Raw genomic sequence first — 17,170 nt, forward strand, 5'->3', positions numbered from 1 at the left:
AAAAAAAAAAAACATTTAAAAAATAAAAAAATAAAATAAATTTTTTTTTCTAAAAAAAAGACATAAAATATAGAAAGCAAAGGAGTGCTGGGTGTATAAAGAGTCTAAGTGAAGTACTGAGTGGTGCAGCGTGGCAGAAGGCCACTAAACTAACTGGAGAACAGGCAATCGGAGCGAAACCGTGAGAACAGAGGGTTGCTGGAAACCTCTCCTGGTTTCCCAGGAAAGAACCAACTTCCAGGCCGGCCTCATCCGACATTACTTTTGAAGCAAACCCAGACACCCCAACGACCACTCCTCAACATGAACCTCCAGAGAGCCGCGCAGCGAGAAGGCTAACGTGGCAAAATCTCAACCACGGGTGAACGAAGTGCCGGCTTCAGGGCGCACCGAGGGCTCGGCGGCCAGGGGGCAGGGGGCAGGGAGGGACCGGGGGACAGCCCACGCAGTGAGAAGGTGGCTCCAGGAGTGTCCTACACGCCATGACCCTTAGGGATCCGGCTCAGACCGGGAACACAGACCCAGAGGGGACAGAGGATTCCCAAGGAAAGGAGGAATCTCCAGGGGGGGCAGGCAGATTGGAGAGTTTCTACAGCTTTCCAGCAGTCGTCTTCACCTGACCTTGTCATGATGGCAGAGAACATGTTCAGGAAACAACTGTTGATCCTTTGGGACTGTTTTAAATACCAGGGAACTTTAAGGCACCAGGCGCCGCCCCTGAGTACGCCCAGAAGGCCTGCTCCCAGACTTACCAGCACTTCACCACCTTGTGCTGTGAGGACCCATCCTGCACTCCAGCAGCCAGAGCCTCAAGAGCAACTGAGGACAGATGGTGGAAATGAGAAACACATCAGCTCACCACCACAATCCATCGAAAATGATCCTGAACGGGGTATTACTGGACGTGTCAGGTAATGGATCTTTGGGGAAAGCCCCTCCATTTCCAAATAACAGACCACCAAGGCCTCCTAAGTCTCCGGATGGTACGTACAAGTCTTCCCCAAGCATCCCAATGGTACCATACCAAAGACTTAAGCCTTTTAAATCAATCAAGATATGTCAACAATAAAATGCTTGCCTAATTAACCCTTATACTGGTTGCCATTTCCAGCTCTGGAAATTAAGTGCAAAGCCAAGAGAAACAGTAGAGGGTCAGTTCAGGTGAAGCACTTGACATGGAAAGGCAGGACCCCTTGAGAATCCCTAACAAGCAACTCCTGGACAGTCCGGGAGCAAGAGACTCACAGATCAGCATCCTCTGAAGCACAGCAACGGCGAGCTGTCAAAGCACAAGACGGGGTCACCGTTACTCACACATACGTGTCACACGAGAAAACTGGTGGCTCCACAGTAAACTAAGAAAGCCCCTCCAGACAGCATCCCAACACTGGGGAGACACTGACAGAGTGAAAGGGCAGACTTTCTGGAAGTGTCCATCGGGATCCCTGTCCCTGGGACCTCTCCGGGCATGGCCTCCCACAGCCCCTGGCTCACAGGGTCGGCACAGAGTTCTGCTGGTAAAAAGCTCTCCCTTCCCTCTTGTCTGAAAGCACAGGCCTAGATTCTGGGCCGTTTCCGTAACGAGCCGATTCTCGACTCTTCACATCACTTTTCCTCCTACCTTGCCCATCTGCTCAAGCTCCACATTTCTTCTGAGATCTGGGTTGTTCTGAAATCCTCTCAAAACAAACATTTGGACAAAATCTGAAAACCCAAAAATGTAAATGCACTGTCATCTTCAAACAGCTGTGGAGGATACAGAGCACCCGCTCTCCAGGGTCTGGAGGCTGAGGACCCACAAGGGGCCGTCGCTTCACCCTGCTTTACACCCCCCACACACACTCACCAGCCCAACCAACAAAACCCTTCCTGAACCACACTGTGCTTCCTGCCACTCTATTTGAAAGGGAAATTCTTCTCATCCATCAAGTTTATGGGAAGGATTTTTCTCCTCAACAAAAAAGCAGCATCTGGGACATCTGGCTGGCTCAGTCAGTAGAGCGTGAGCCTCTTGATCTCGGGATTGTTAAGTCTGAGCCCCACATTGGGTATAGGGATTACTTAAAAATACAAAAAAAAAAAAAAAAAAAAGTAGCATCTAAGGGTTTCATGTGGATTATCTCTTCAGCCAATCTCCTACCCCAAAATATAAGGACTGTTCTAGGAAGACTCAGAAGCACTATATTCTGGGGAATGAGGCAGGAAATGCACTCATAATTTCTGAAAAAATTAGAGGACTACAGTAAAAAATATTTTCTGTCTGATCTTCAATTTAAATTTCAACTATCTGAGGGGTGCCTGGGTGGCTTAGTTGGTTGAGCGTCCGACTTTCGCTTAGGTCATGATCTTGCGGTTTGTGGGTTCGAGCCCCGCGTCAGGCTCTGTGCTGACTGCCAGCTCAGAGCCTGGAGCCTGTTTCAGTCTGTGTCTCCCTCTCTCTCTGACCCTCCCCTGCTCGCGCTGTCTCTCTCTCTCTCTCTCCTAGAAATAAATAAAAATATTTAAAATAAATAAATAAATAAATAAATAAATAAATAAATTTCAACTATCTGAGCCAGACTACAGGCTTCAGGAATCATAAGGAGCACACACCGATCGTCAAGAAAACTTTAGGAAAAAAGAACGTATCTTTCATAATGTAAAAAAATTCACAAGCTACCTGTATGGAACATTCTACTTCTCATCTAATATTTTGTTTATCTGTAGACTTCATTCCTCTATTACTGGTGATGGCAAGCCTCTGCTGGCTCAGAGAGCAGCCTAGGACAGGGCCCACTGCAAGGGAAAGGCTCCCAGAAAAAGACAAGTGTGACAAGAAAACCACTCCGAGCTAGTGCACAGGCAACCGACGGCATGGCGCCCCTGCTCTCGCCCAGGGTCTGATGAGGACTAGATCAGGCCGTGAGCTTAGCATGTCTGCCACACTTCCTGCTTTGCTTTTCCAGGGTTTCTTTTAAAATAACCACTTAGGAGGCACCTGGGTGGCTCAGTCAGTTAAGCATCTGACTTGGGCTCAGGTCATGATCTCGCAGTTTGGGAGTTCAAGCCCCACGCTGGGCTCTGTGCTGACAGCCCAGAGGCTAGAGCCTGCTTTGGATTCTGTGTCTCCCTCTCTCTCTGCCCATCCCCATTCACGCTCTGTCCTCTATCTAAAATCAACATTTAAAAATTTTTTTAACTTAAAATAACCATTTAGAGGGGCGCCTGCATGGCTCAGCTGGTTGAGCATCTGACTTTGGCTCAGGTTATGATCTCATGGTTCTTGAGTTCAAGCCCTGCATGTTTGCAACTGTCAGCATGGAGCCCACTTCAGATCCTCTGAACTCCCCTGATCCTGTTTTCTCTCTCAAAAATAAACAAACATTAAAAAAATAAATAACCATTTAACGGGGCATCTGGGTGACTCAGTCCATTAAGCGTCCTACTCTTGATTTCCACTCAGGTCAGGTCATTTCTCACAGTTCCTGAGTTCAAACCCCACATCGGGCTCTGTCGTGATGCTGCAGCGCCTCCTTAGGATTCTGTCTCTCTGCCCCTCCTCCACCTGGGCTCTCTCTCAAAAATAAACATTAAAAAAATAATAATAACCACTTAGAGTTGAGCCTGTAAAACGTTAGTGACCTTGGGCCCAACCACCGTACAAGCAGCTGGCACCCGTTCCCCATCTCCTGCTCGCTGTGACCTTCCCTAGCTACGCAGCTCTCCTTTTCTGGGATGTGAAAGTAACAAACTCCGTGACTTTACTTCCTTTCTGTGAGTGCACTGAAGTTACACCTCCAATGGACATGGCCCTGAAGGTGTTCCTTTCTCTGGAATGGGAGCTCGGGGGCTCAGGGAGCTCCTTGCCGACCCCGGGTGGCTGGCTTGTAGCTCCTCGTCCAGCAGATCGCAATGTGCGTACTTTAAACACATCAGCCACAGGCCCCCAGACACAGTGGGTCTATAGGCCGACTTACTCAAACTTCCACGAAATCCAAATACGAGCAAACCCAGGCGGGAGGTCTGGGTGGAGACGGGGTCACATAGTCGTAACCCCAGAAACTCTTCTAGGTCTTTGCTGCACTGTGACTTAACTGAGATACGTCGTGTGAAGCAGGGCTCCAACCTCACGGTCTGGCACGTGTATGTCCACTTGTTCCGATACCACTTGAAGAAGGGACTGTTGCTTCTGGATCCCATGCCAGGGGCGCGGGGCCGTCCTGTTTCCCACAGACCGTCGCCACAAGAGGCATTTCTGCCGACCTAAACTTTACCCATGAACCTGCCCGTCGTGAACTCACCAGAAAGCACAGCCCTGGCGACGTCGCTGCACGGAGACGCTTCCGTCTGCTCACACAGAAGGCACAGGTTCCTGAACAGCCACGCCACCGTGGCCTGTGTGTCAGCACGACTAGGGACAAAGCACATGGCTCACAATGCACCCCCCATCCCTCCGTATCGACCACGCCATTCCCTTCCCCAGTCACTTCCCTCATAAGCTTGGGCACAGAGAACAAGCGGCAACCATGTGAGCTGTGCCCAGATGTCCCCACAGGCCAAGCTGACATACACGGGGAATCAGGGCAGCTGTTACTGACGTTAAAAATAGTCATTTTTAGGGGTGCCTGGGTGGCTTAGTCGGTTAACCGTCCAACTTTCACTTAGGTCATTATCTCGCGGTTCGTGGGTTCAAGCCCCGTGTCGGGCTCTGTGCTGACTGCCAGCTCAGAGCCTGGAGCCTGTTTCAGAGTCTGTGACTCCCTCTCTCTCTGACCCTCCCCTGCTCACTCTGTCTCTCTCTCTCTCTCCTAGAAATAAAAATATTTTTTAAAAAAATATTCATTTTGTGGGCAGCTGGGTGGCTCAGTAGGTTACGTGTCTGACTTCGGCTCAGATCATGATCTTACTGGTTCAAGGGTTTGAAGCCACAATTTGGGCTCTGTGCTGACATTTCAGAGCCTGGAGCCTGCTTTGGATTCTGGGTCTCTCTCCCTCTGCCCCTCCCCCACATGCAAGCTCCCTCTGTTTCTCTCAAAACTAAACATTAAAAAAAACTTTTAGGGGGGCGCCTGGGTGGCTCAGTCAGTTAAGCGTCTGACTTCAGCTCAGGTCATGATCTCACAGTTCGTGGGTTCGAGNTTCACCATCTCATGGTTTGTGGGTTCGAGCCTCGCGTCTGAGCCTGGAGCCTGTTTTGGATTCTGTTTCCCTTTCTCTCTGCCCCTCCCCTGCTCGTGCTGTCTCACTTTGTCTCTCAAAAATAAACAAATGTAAAAAAAACATTTTTTAAATAAAAATTTTTTTAAGTTTATCTAGGGGCGCCTGGGTGGCTTAGTCGGTTAAGCGTCCGACTTTCGCTTAGGTCCTGATCTCGCGGTTCGTGGGTTCGAGCCCCGCGTCGGGCTCTGTGCTGACTGCCAGCTCAGAGCCTGGAGCCTGTTTCAGTCTGTGACTCCCTCTCTCTCTGACCCTCCCCTGCTCACGCTGTCTCTCTCCAAAAATAAATAAAACATTGGGGCACCTGGGTGGCTTAGTCAGTTGAGCGTCCGACTTTCGCTCAGGTCATGATCTCGCGGTTCGTGGGTTCGAGCCCCGCGTCAGGCTCTGTGCTGACTGCCAGCTCAGAGCCTGGAGCCTGTTTCAGTCTGTGACTCCCTCTCTCTCTGACCCTCCCCTGCTCATGCTGTCTCTCTCTCTCTCTCCTAGAAATTAAAAAAAAAAAAAAAAAGTTTATCTGGAGTAGCTTACTACTCTTACTAAGCTCAGTAAGAGTAAGATAATCAGAAACAAAATAAAACGGCAGCAATTTGAAGCTACAGATGGTCATCGAGGACATGAGCCATGCAGAACCACATTTGGAGCTGGGACCCAGAAGAGGAGCAGTGGGCAGGGGGTGGGGGGCGTCCTTACCAGTCAGACTTACATTTCTCTGGTGACTAACGATGTCTGGCATCTTTTCACGTGACAAATGTCCATTGAAACCCTTGGTCCATTTTTAATTGGATTGTCTTTTTATTGTTGAGATGTAAAAGTTCTTTATACTAGATACTAGATAATCAGACACATGATTTGCAAATCATTTCTCCCATTCTAAATGTTGTCTTTTCATGGCCTTAACGGTCTTGAGTATTGCACACAAAAATTTTAAAACTCAATGAAGCATAATTTTCCTTCTATATTTTCTTTTGTGGCATGAATTTTAGGCATCCTTTCCAGGAAACCATTCCCTAATCCAAGCTCATGCAGACACAACCCTAGATTTTCTTAAGAAGTGTTAATGGCTTTAGTGCTTCCATTTAGCTCTTCGGTGCACTGACTTAACTGCCGTATGTTGTAGGAAGCAAGGCTCTGACTGGATTCTTCCGCCTGTAAATGTCCACTAGCCCCAACACCACTGGTTGAATGGACGACTTTTTCCCTGTCTAGGGGTCTTGGCAGCCTTATCAAAAATCATCTGACACATATGTATGGGATTATGTCTGGACTGGAAGTCCTATTCCGTGGCTCTAGGTCTACCCTATGCCTGCGTCACAGCCTAACTTTGTAGTAAGTTCTGCCAATGGGACCTGAGACCCCCCCAAATGTTGTTGTTCTTCCTGAAGAAATGTGGCTGTTCAGGGTCCCTTGTATCTCCATATCGAAATCCGAATCAGCTTGTCAATGGATGCAAAAAAGCCAGGCTAGACTTTGATGCAGATTCTATTGAACATCCAGGTCACTGCGGGAGGAGGGCTTCCATCCTAACAGTGTGAAGTGTTCCAATCCGTGAGTGTGAACTGTCTACTTAGTGAGGTCTTCGTTTCCCTCAATTACGCGTTAGAGTTTCTAGTACACAAGTCTTGCACTTTTACTTTATACCTACTTTATTCATTTCAACTTTCAATAGGATCATTCCGAACTTTGTTTTCAGATTGTTCACTGTTATTATATAAACACACAAATTACTTTTGTATGTTGATGCTGTTTCCTGTAGCCTTGCTCATTAGCGCCAATACTTTACAGATTCTTTAGCTTTCTATATGCAAGATGGTATCCTTTGCAAATAGGTTTTTTTTTAATGTTTATTTATTTATTTTGTGAGAGAGATAGAGAGAGCTTGAGGGGAGGGGGGGCAGAGAGAGAGGGATAAAGAGGATCACAAGCAGGTTCTGTGCTGCCAACATGGGGCCCGATGCAGGGCTTTACCCCAGGAACCATGAGATCATGATCTGAACCAAAACTAAGGGTTGGAAGTTTAACCGACTAAGCCACTCAGGCAGCACTCTTTTAATTTTTAACAATATTTTATCCAAAGGGCACCTGGCTGGTTGAGACGGCAGAATGTATGACTCTTGATCTGAGAGGTATGAGTTTAAGCCCCACTTCGGTGCAGAGTTTACTTAAAAATGGCTCAGTCGGTTGAGCATCAGACTTTGGCTCATGTCGTGATCTCGCGGTTCAGGAGTTCAAGCCCCACATCGGGCTCTTTGCTGTCAGCCTGTTTAGCGCAGAGCCCACTTCTGATCCTCTGCTCCCCTCTCTCTGGCCCTCCCCTGCTTGCACCCTCCCAAAAATAAATAAACATAAAAAAATGAAAAGAAAAAAAGAAAACATGACCAACTCTGTGCATGACAACCTCAACTCTAATAATGTTCTCTTTACTTTTTTTTTTTTTAATTTTATTTGTTTTTGAGAGAGAGATAGACAGCATGAGCAGGGGAGGGTCAGAGAGAGAGGGAGACACAGAATCTGAATCAGGCTCCAGGCTCTGAGCTGGCTGTCAGCACAGAGCCCGACGTGGGGCTCGAACCCATGGACCGAGAGATCATGACCTGACCTGAAGTCGGACGCTTAACCAACTGAGCCACCCAGGTGCCCCACAAATGTTCTCTTTAAATAAGAAGAGTTTCTCTCAGTGATTTTTGGCTTTAACATAAATAAATCATTTATTAGTGGATTAGATTACAAAAATTAAATCCTGCCATATGAAGGTAATGCTACATTTTCACTGATACACTACCTACCTTTCCAGCAGCTCTTGGAGGCTCACAACGTTTTTTACGTGAAGATGCCACATGATTTCAAGCAATGAAGAATCCTGAAGAAAATACACGTACTGTGAGTCCATCATGTACACACTTCCCTACGATGTACAGGTTCATACTTAACCACTGTGCTCTATGGAAGACTAGAGTGGGGTAACGAGCACAGCCTAAAATACACACTTGATCCACTTAGGCTTTAAAACTCACCAAGGGGGGGGATGGGGCTCAGTTGGTTAAGCGTCTGACTCTTTGGCGCAGGTCATGACCTCAAGGTGATGAAATCAGACTCTGCGCTGCCTGGGATCCCTCTCTCCACCCCTCCCCCACTCGTGTAGCGCTCTCTCAAAATAAACATTAAGAAAAATAAAAACAGAAATAAACTCACCAAGCCTTCAGGCACCCACCATTTCCACCCTTCATCTCCTCCTCCTCCCCAGCCGCCCCCCCCCCCCCCCCCCCCAGTGNGGACTTGTCAGTCTCTGCTCCTTACGAGTCTCTGTGGCCCCTTCACAGCTTTCAGAACAAGACTGAGACTCCCGGATGCGGCACAGACCACTTGTGCCCCAGCGGGTCTCTCGTTCTCTCCCATCCCAGGGAAGTGCTCCCTTCTGTGGCAGACACCCCTGCCCTCACCCCCTGGACACCTTACTCAGGTCTCCCACCGCCTGCTCTGTCCTCGTCTTCACCCAGGAAAATGGCACCCTCCCTTCATACCCAGGCAGCTGCCAGCTCTCTTAGAAAGCCTTTCCAAGGGCTGTCCGGGTGACCCGGATGATCATCTGACCTCAGCTCAGGTCATGACCTCACATGAATTCAAGCCCCGCCTTGGACTCTCCCCTGTCAGCACGGAGCCCACTTCAGATCCTCTGTCCCACTCTCTCTCTCAAAAATAAACATTAAAAAAAAAAAAGCAAGCAAGCAAGCAAGCAAGCTTTTCCTAGGGGGACCTGGGTGGCTCAGTTGGTTAAGCATCTGACTCTTGATCTCAGCTCAAGTTTGTGGGTTCGAGACCCACATGAGGCTCCACTCCAACAGTGAGGCACCTGCTTGGGATTCTCTCTCTCTCCCTCTCTCTCTCTCTCCACCCCTGCCCCAGTGGCACATGCATGTACTCTCTCAAAATAAACAAACATGAAAAAAAAAAAAAGAAAGAAAGCCTTTCCCTACTACCCAATCATGTAGCTGTCCACTCTTCCCTGCTCACCTGTGGACACCTGTACCGTCACAGTTAGTGTGCGTTCAGCTGCCCTCCCTGTAACTAGTTATCAGTGAGCACAGGGACTATACCAATTGCTGACAAATCAGATGAACTCTACAATGAATGCTGGACGAGAAGGTGGGGGGAAATCACGGGGGCACCATTACCTGGGTTTCAAACAAAATAACAGATAAGAATCTCTTTTTTTTTTTTTTTTTTTTTAAGAATGCTTTTTTTGGGGGGCCCGGGTGGCTCGGTCGATTGAGCGTCTGGCTTCAGCTCAAGTCATGATCTCACGGTTCATGGGTTCAAGCCCCACGTCGGGCTCTGTGCTGACAGCTCAGAGCCTGGAGCCTGTTTCAGATTCTGAGTCTCTCTCTCTCTCTGACCCCCATCCCCTTGCTCATGCTGTCTCTCTCTCAAAAATAAATAAAAACATCAAAAAAATTTTTTTTAAATGAATACTTTTTACGGGCTCCTGAGTCACTCAACTGGTAAGCAACTAACTCTTGGTTTCAGTGCAGTTCATGACCTCATGTTTCATGGGTTCAAGTCCCACATCGGGCTCTGCACTGCCAGCATGGAGCTTGCTTGATTTTCAATTTCCCTCTCTCTCTGCCCCTCCCCTGCTTGCTCTCTTCTCTCTCAAAATAAACTTTGGGAGGAAATAAAGAATAATTATTAAATTATATTTTTCTAGTTCACTCTACTGCCCTGGGAAATTGTTCATAATTATACATGAGAAGAGAGAACATCATGTGTCTGTGGCACATTCTAGTAAACAGTACTAATGTTCGGTGAATACTAACAAGTAAGTAACTGAAGGCACTTCTTTCCACCCACAGAGGCCTTTGGTGAATGCATTTACCACCCCCCACCCGTGATTACGAGATGCTGGGTGGGACCCCTGGGAACAGCCAGGGACTCTCGTGGCTTCCCCCAAACCAACTGACTCCTAGCGAAACCGCTAGAGCTGTCACGGCCAACTTACCTGTACTTCCCACAGCTCCTGACAGAAGGAGAGACGGGAAAACATACTGTGTGCTAATAAATACTGAGCCACCTCCAACAAGGAAGACAGTTTCTTCTGAAAAGAGAGATTAAATCTTTAAAAACAGTAATAATAAGCAAATATTTGACACAATATTAAAGAAATGCTATTTTCCGCAACAGCTTCAGAGCAACGAGTACACAGTTTGCTCATCGCGCTGCGTCTCACCCTTTGCTCCGCGTTCAGCAGCACCCCGTGTGAGGGCTCGCCACCAGACACACAGATCTGCGTGACGCTGGAGGCTACCATCCGGCTGGACAGCACTGCCACAGGGACGCCCAGCCTCGAGGCTTCATCCCGCAGAGCCGAGCCTTAAAGACAGAACAAAACACAAGAGATGCGCTACAAAATCTAAAACAGAAGACCCGGGGTTTAAAAAGCCTCTGAGGCTGCAGACTCTCAGAAAACACTTTTCTGAAAGAGAGCACAGATCTAGAGGGAAAAACAAGGCACGGAATTAAGACCATCTCATGACTGAAGCGACGCATAGCGCCGAGGGCTCTGTGTAACACAAACAAGGGGGCTTGCCACATATAGTCTTAGAACTTTATCAAAGTTTTCCAAAGGAGCACAATAAACTGGCAACTGCGGTGACTCTTGCAATGAGTTCCTATCTTTGTAACTAATTACTTCAGTGTCAAAAACAGACCCGCTTCCACTGACTTGATACTGATGTTTGAGTGGAAAGCGGGTCATTTCCAAATGCTGTGCCACACATTGGTGGGGGGCAGAGGCCACAGACAGCCACCAGCCTCCTGAGTATCCAGCCTCTGGTCTGTATTCAATAGTGAGAACTCCAACCAGCCTGAATACAGGTGATGCCTACAAGCAAACCGCCATCTCATTTATCTGACTTCTAAAACTAGGGGGGTTTTTGTATTTTTTTTTTTAAAAAGGAAACTGTAGCACATGCCCATTATCTTCAGGGCTCTGAAAACACATACCTGTATGTAAACGAAAACAATTAATAATAGTTATAAAGAGGGGCGCCTGGGTGGCTCAGTCGGTTAACCAGCTGACTTTGGCTCAGGTCCTGATCTCGCAGTTTGTGACTTCGAGTCCCACATCGGGCTCTGTGCTCACAGCTCAGAGCCTGGAGCCTGCTTCAGATTCTGTGTCTCCCTCTCTCTGCCCCTCCCCTGCTTGCTCTCCGTCTCTGTCTCTCTCAGAAATAAATTAACGTTAAAAAAATTTTTTTTTCAATAGTTATAAAGATTGCAAATGATGATATTAGAAATCATCAACTATAGGGGCGCCTGAGTGGCTCAGTCAGTTGAGCAGCCAACCTCGGCTCAGGTCATGAGCTCACCATTCAGGAGTTTGAGCCCCGCATCAGGCTCTGTACTGATAGCTCGGAGCCTGGAGCTGCTTCAGATTCTGTGTCTCCCTCTTTCTCTGCCCCTCCCCTGCTCCCACTCTGCATCTCTTGCTCAAAATAAAAACATTAAAGGGGCGCCTGGGTGGCTTAGTCTGTTAAGCGTCTGACTTTCGCTTAGGTCATGATCTCGCGGTTCGTGGGTTCGAGCCCCACGTCAGGCTCTGTGCTGACTGCCAGCTCAGAGCCTGGAGCCTGTTTCAGTCTGTGACTCCCTCTCTCTCTGACCCTCCCCTGCTCACATTGTCTCTCTCCTAGAAATAAAAAAAAAATAAAAAATAAATAAAAATAAATAAAAATAAAAACATTAAAAACAGAAAGAAATGATCAACTATAGAGGTCAAGAAGTAATTCATAGTGGAAGGGAAGAAAATGCTAATTTCTAGCCATTTTTACACAGAGGAGGAAATCATCAACTAAACAAAAAGGTCATTTACTAAATGAGAGAAGACATTTGCAAATGATATTATCTGGTTAGGGGTTAATATCCAAAATATATGAAGAACTTGTACAACTCAACACACAAAAAAAATCACGTTAAAAAATGGACAGAGGACCTCAGTAGACATTTTTCCAAAGAAGACATCCAGATGGGCAACAGACACATGAAAAGATGTTCAACATCACTCATCCTCAGGGACATACGAATCATAAGCACAACTTGCACCTGTCAGAGTGGCTAAAATTAACAACACAAGAAACAACTGCTGGCGAGGATGTGGAGAAAAAGGAAGCCTCCTGCACTGGTAGTAGAAATACAAACAGGTGCGGCCACTCTGGAAAAGAATGGACGTTCCTCAAAAAGTTAAAAATAGAGGGGCGCCTGGGTGGCTCAGTCAGTTAAGCGTCTGACTTCAGCTCAGGTCATCATCTCACAGTTCGTGGGTTTGAGCCCCGCGTCGGGCTCTGTGCTGACAGCTCAGAGCCTGGAGCCTGTTTCGGATTCTGTGTCTCCCTCTCTCACTGCCCCTCCCCTGCTCACACTGTCTGGTTGGCTGGATGGCTGTCAGTCTCTCTCTCTCTCTCTCAGAAATAAATAAAACATTAAAAAAATTTTTTAAAGTTGAAAATAGAACTACCCTAAGATCCAATAATTATACTACAAAAAAATTAATTCTAAAAGATATATGCACTCCAATGTTTATTGCAGCATTACTTAAAATAGTCAAAATATATAAGCAAGCGTCCATCAATAGATGAATAACTAAAGATACGGTATGTATATATACAATGGAATATCACTCAGTTACAAAAAAAAAGATGACATCTTGCCATTGGTAACAACATGGATGGAGCTAAAGAATATAATGCTGGACATTGCAAAAAAAAAAAAAAAGGGGGGGTTGCACCTGGGTGGCTCAGTCAGTTAAGCATCGACTTCGCTCAGGTCATAACCACACTGTTTGTGAGTTTGAGCGCCACATCAGGCTCTGTGCTGACAGCTCGGAGCCTGGAGCCTGCTTTGGATTCTGTGTCTCCCTCTCTCTCAACCCCTTCCCCACTCGTGCTCTCTGTCTCTCTAACATAAATAAAATTTTTTTTAATGTACAGAATTGTTGAATTATACTGTACACCTGAAACAGATATAACGCTGCTATATATGCTAACATAAGTTAAAAAAAAAAAAAACAGGGGTGCCTGGGTGGCTCAGTTAAGTGTCTGACTTCGGTCCTGCTCATGACCTCGTCGTTCATGAGTTGGAGCCCCACAGCAGGCTGTGTGCTGTCTTCTCTCTCAAAAATAAACATTAAAAAATAAAAAGGAAGAAAAGCCATTCCTTTCCAAATTGTCTGCATGGGAAAGTGTCTGCTTTTATTTACAAGGCTTTAACCTTTTTTATGTAACAGACATTTCTTATGTATCATAGAAACAAGTATCATAACCACTACCTTCAATAGAAAAAAAAACAGTAAAAAAATTCACGAATTAAGGGTCTTTTATTTCTGCAGTCAAAGGTAAGAGGTTTTTATACAAATTCTTAGGCCGTGGTCCAAAATCCATACAAGAAAGTGTGTGCTGAGCCTGGTTCCCAGAGTGACACACAGTATATGAAATTCAAACCAATTATGGCAGTGAAAGTCAGTGTCATTTACCAATGCCCTTTGATAATCACTTGTCAAGGTGAGTCTATTTGTTTAAGGTTATTTTTAAAAAATAAATATTTTAGGGACGCCTGGGTGGCTCAGTCGGTTAAGCATCTGACTTCGGCTCAGGTCATGATCACACAGTTCATGGGTTCGAGCCCCGTGTCGGGCTCTGTGCTGACAGCTCAGAGCCTGGAGCTGCTTCGGATTCTGTGTCTCCCTCTCTCTCTGACCCTCCCCTGCTCACGCTGTCTCTCTCTCTCATTCTCTCTCCATCTGAAGTAAATAAATAAGTAATAAATAAATATTTTAAGCAAATTAATGAATTAATATTTTTTTTAATGTTTTTTTTTTTATTTATCTCTAGGAGAGAGAGAGAGAGAGCGTGAGCAGGGGAGGGTCAGAGAGAGAGGGAGTCACAGACTGAAACAGGCTCCAGGCTCCGAGCTGGCAGTCAGCACAGAGCCCAACGCGGGGCTCGAACCCACGAACCTCGAGATCATGACCCAAGCGAAAGTCGGACGCTTAACCGACTAAGCCACCCAGGCACCCCTGAATTAATATTTTTCTGAAGTCATTTCATAATAAAATGTTAATAACCAGAAAATAACTGAACTTTGGTATTCCCACAGAACTTCCCTGAATCTCATGTTCCCAAATTAGAATATCCTGAAATATTCTCAAACCTAGAAATATGCTTTTGGTTTCCTGCCTGTCCTCTCCAACCCAGCACAACCTGTTTTCGCCACTTCTATAAAGGAGACCCACATTACTGTCCCATGTTTTTCCAAGGACACTTGGGTTCCTACTGCTTCTGAGCCCTATGTGGAGTGAAACATTGTTTTTTCTTTTAATGTATATTTATTTCCTTTTGAGAGAGCACAAGCAGGGGAGGGGCAGAGACAGAGGGAAAGAGTCCCAAGTAGGCTCCGCACTGTCAGCACAGAGCCCGACATGGGGCTTAAGTCACAACCTGAGCTGAAATCAAGGGTCAGACACTTAACCAACTGAGCCACGCAGGCACCCCAAAACACCGGTTTTAAATAACAGCCTCATCACATGCCCCAACCAAGGAACAAAACGTGACTTGCAATCCACAACTACACGTGTTAAGTGGCGAATCATGATCAGAGACATTTAAATTTGTATTTATTAGAAGCAAATCAAGGACACTTTATATAAAGCTCTTTCATAACTCCATATTTAAGAAAATTAAATTCTAACTTACCTATGAACGAACTAGAAAGATTAGTACAGGCCTCGGGATCAATCAATTGATTGAGACACAGCGTCTTACATGGTACACCTTCTACCTAGAAACCAAACACAAAAACTCTATTTTTAAAGTTCCACCTGTGTGTGCATAAGAACAATTTGTGTATATAATGCTTGCCTACTGTACTATTCTTAAATATTTCAAGGCAAACATTTTTCAAAAGGGAATCTTACCAAACTTTTGTGAGAAAAAATTCACTCTGACCTTAAATTTTATCTCCAGAAAGATAAATGCTCACAAACTTTTTCTCATCAAGTCAGCATTTACAGAGTGCTTCTACCAGATATTCATAAGGCTTTTTTGGGGTCTCTAAGATTATTATGCCCTGGCTGGGTGCAAAACACCCAAACTGGGGTGCCTGGGTGCCTCAATTAAGCGTCCAACTTCGGCTCAGGTCATGAGCTCACAGTTCACGGGTTCCAGCCCCGCGTCGGGCTCTGTGGTGACAGCTCAGAGCCTGGAGCCTGCTTGGGATTCTGTGTCTCCCTCTCTCTCTGACCCTCCCCTGCTCACGCTGTCTCTCTCTCTCATTCTCTCTCCATCTGAAGTAAATAAATAAGTAATAAATAAATATTTTAAGCAAATTAATGAATTAATATTTTTTTTAATGTTTTTTTTTTTATTTATCTCTAGGAGAGAGAGAGAGAGAGCGTGAGCAGGGGAGGGTCAGAGAGAGAGGGAGTCACAGACTGAAACAGGCTCCAGGCTCCGAGCTGNCTCTGTCTCTCAGAAATAAATAAAAATTAAAAAAAAAAAATTAAAAAAAAAACCCCACCCAAACTTAAATCTGCCCGCGAAGGCTGAAACAATTCTCCCTTACCTCGAGCAAAAGGTCATTCAAGTTTAGATGGCGTCTCAGGAGGTGCACAGCGGATTCCTGTAACTTCTGTTCTGTTCCAGAGCCATACGTCTGCCTCTTGACCCTTCCCGCTAAGGGGGAAAATCAGTTCCACAAAATTAAAGCACGCCTTAAAAACACATGGAAGGAAACGTGGTGACATTCTACACCTCCCGAACTGGCGCACCTCGGGGACACACTACCTCCATGGTATTCTCATGAAAAGTGTAAATCTAGTCACGAGCAAACACCGGACGCACCAACTGAGGGACACTGTATAAAATGAGGGACCAGTACTTCTCCAAGTGCCCAGGTTAGCAAAGACTCAGGAACGGCCACCGATGGGAGGAAACCTAGACAATCCTATGTGGGCTCGTGGAGCAAAAAACGGGCATGTGGAAAACCTGATGAGCCCAAGTCCTGGGGCTGCTGCCTGACAGGTTGCGGTCCCGGAGCCAGGCTAGGGGGAGCCCCTCACCGCCACCCCGCTCTCCGGGACGCAGGGCGTTAGCCGCCCGCCTCGCAGAACATCTGTCTTGACATCGCCCTGGAAGGGCCGGGAGGAGGCAGGCCCCTGCCCCGCGACCGCAGGGGGACCCGGGCCAGGGGGCGGAGGGAAGGGAGGGGGCAAAAGAGACGGGAAGTTGAGCGAGACCAGGCCCAGGGGTCGGGGGGACAAGACAGGGGGCACAGGGCTGAGCACCGGGGGCGACGAGAGCCGGGGGTCGGTGACGAGGGCTGAGGTTCCGGGGAGCGGAGAGAAGGCGGGAAGTCTTGGGGTCAAGAAGAGGCCGGGGAGCGGGCTGACGGAGGCTGGGGAGGTGAGGGGTCTCAGGCGCGGACACCGCGCACGCCCGCAGCCAGGGTGCGCTCTCACCCAGCAGCTCGGCCCACGTCCTCCTGCGGCGCCCCAGCCCCGAGCTCGAGGCGGAGGGCTCCACCTGCGACGCGGCCATGGCGGGAAGCTGCCCTTCCCTCCGCGGCCTCCGGCGTCCAGCCCCCCCCGCCTCCCCATTGGCTACGGCCCCAGCGGCCTCCCCATTGGCCGGCGGCTTCCCGGCCTCCCCATTGGCTGGCCGCTGCCAGGCCACACCCCGTCGGGGCAGAGGCTGCGTGCCGCGGCCATCTTGGTGGTGGCAAGTCGCGTGATGCCTGGCCGAGGTCACTGTGGAGTTGGCGGCTAGGGGAGGCGACTCGAGACGGCGTCACGTGCGAGAAGATCGTGGCAACCCTGTGCAGGTTTCCTGCCGAGAATGACCGATAGTTCGTCACGAAGAAAAACCCCGCAAAGCCAAAACCGAGGAGACTCTAAAAAGCGCGGGGCCGCGTTGTTCATCCCGGCGCC

The 17,170-nt window shown here is 47.5% G+C and overlaps 1 protein-coding gene across 1 annotated transcript in view; it reads right to left on the bottom strand.

Moving 5' to 3' along the window:
- The window catches only part of FANCA (FA complementation group A), a 61,068-nt gene extending 44,287 nt beyond the window's left edge, over nt 1-16,781 (bottom strand). Inside the window, exons 1-10 of the mRNA XM_077754140.1 lie at nt 16,703-16,781; nt 15,808-15,917; nt 14,940-15,024; nt 10,421-10,563; nt 10,193-10,288; nt 7,983-8,056; nt 4,281-4,390; nt 1,622-1,704; nt 1,246-1,279; nt 753-819 (exon numbers count right to left, since the gene is read on the bottom strand). Coding sequence (XP_077610266.1) covers nt 753-819; nt 1,246-1,279; nt 1,622-1,704; nt 4,281-4,390; nt 7,983-8,056; nt 10,193-10,288; nt 10,421-10,563; nt 14,940-15,024; nt 15,808-15,917; nt 16,703-16,781 — 881 coding nt within the window. The remainder of the gene's footprint in view (nt 1-752; nt 820-1,245; nt 1,280-1,621; nt 1,705-4,280; nt 4,391-7,982; nt 8,057-10,192; nt 10,289-10,420; nt 10,564-14,939; nt 15,025-15,807; nt 15,918-16,702) is intronic.
- Between the last annotated feature and the right edge of the window lie 389 nt (nt 16,782-17,170).

This window comes from Crocuta crocuta, unplaced genomic scaffold, assembly GCF_008692635.1.
Source record: "Crocuta crocuta isolate KB4526 unplaced genomic scaffold, BGI_CrCroc_1.0 scaffold61, whole genome shotgun sequence".
Lineage (NCBI taxonomy): Eukaryota > Metazoa > Chordata > Mammalia > Carnivora > Hyaenidae > Crocuta > Crocuta crocuta.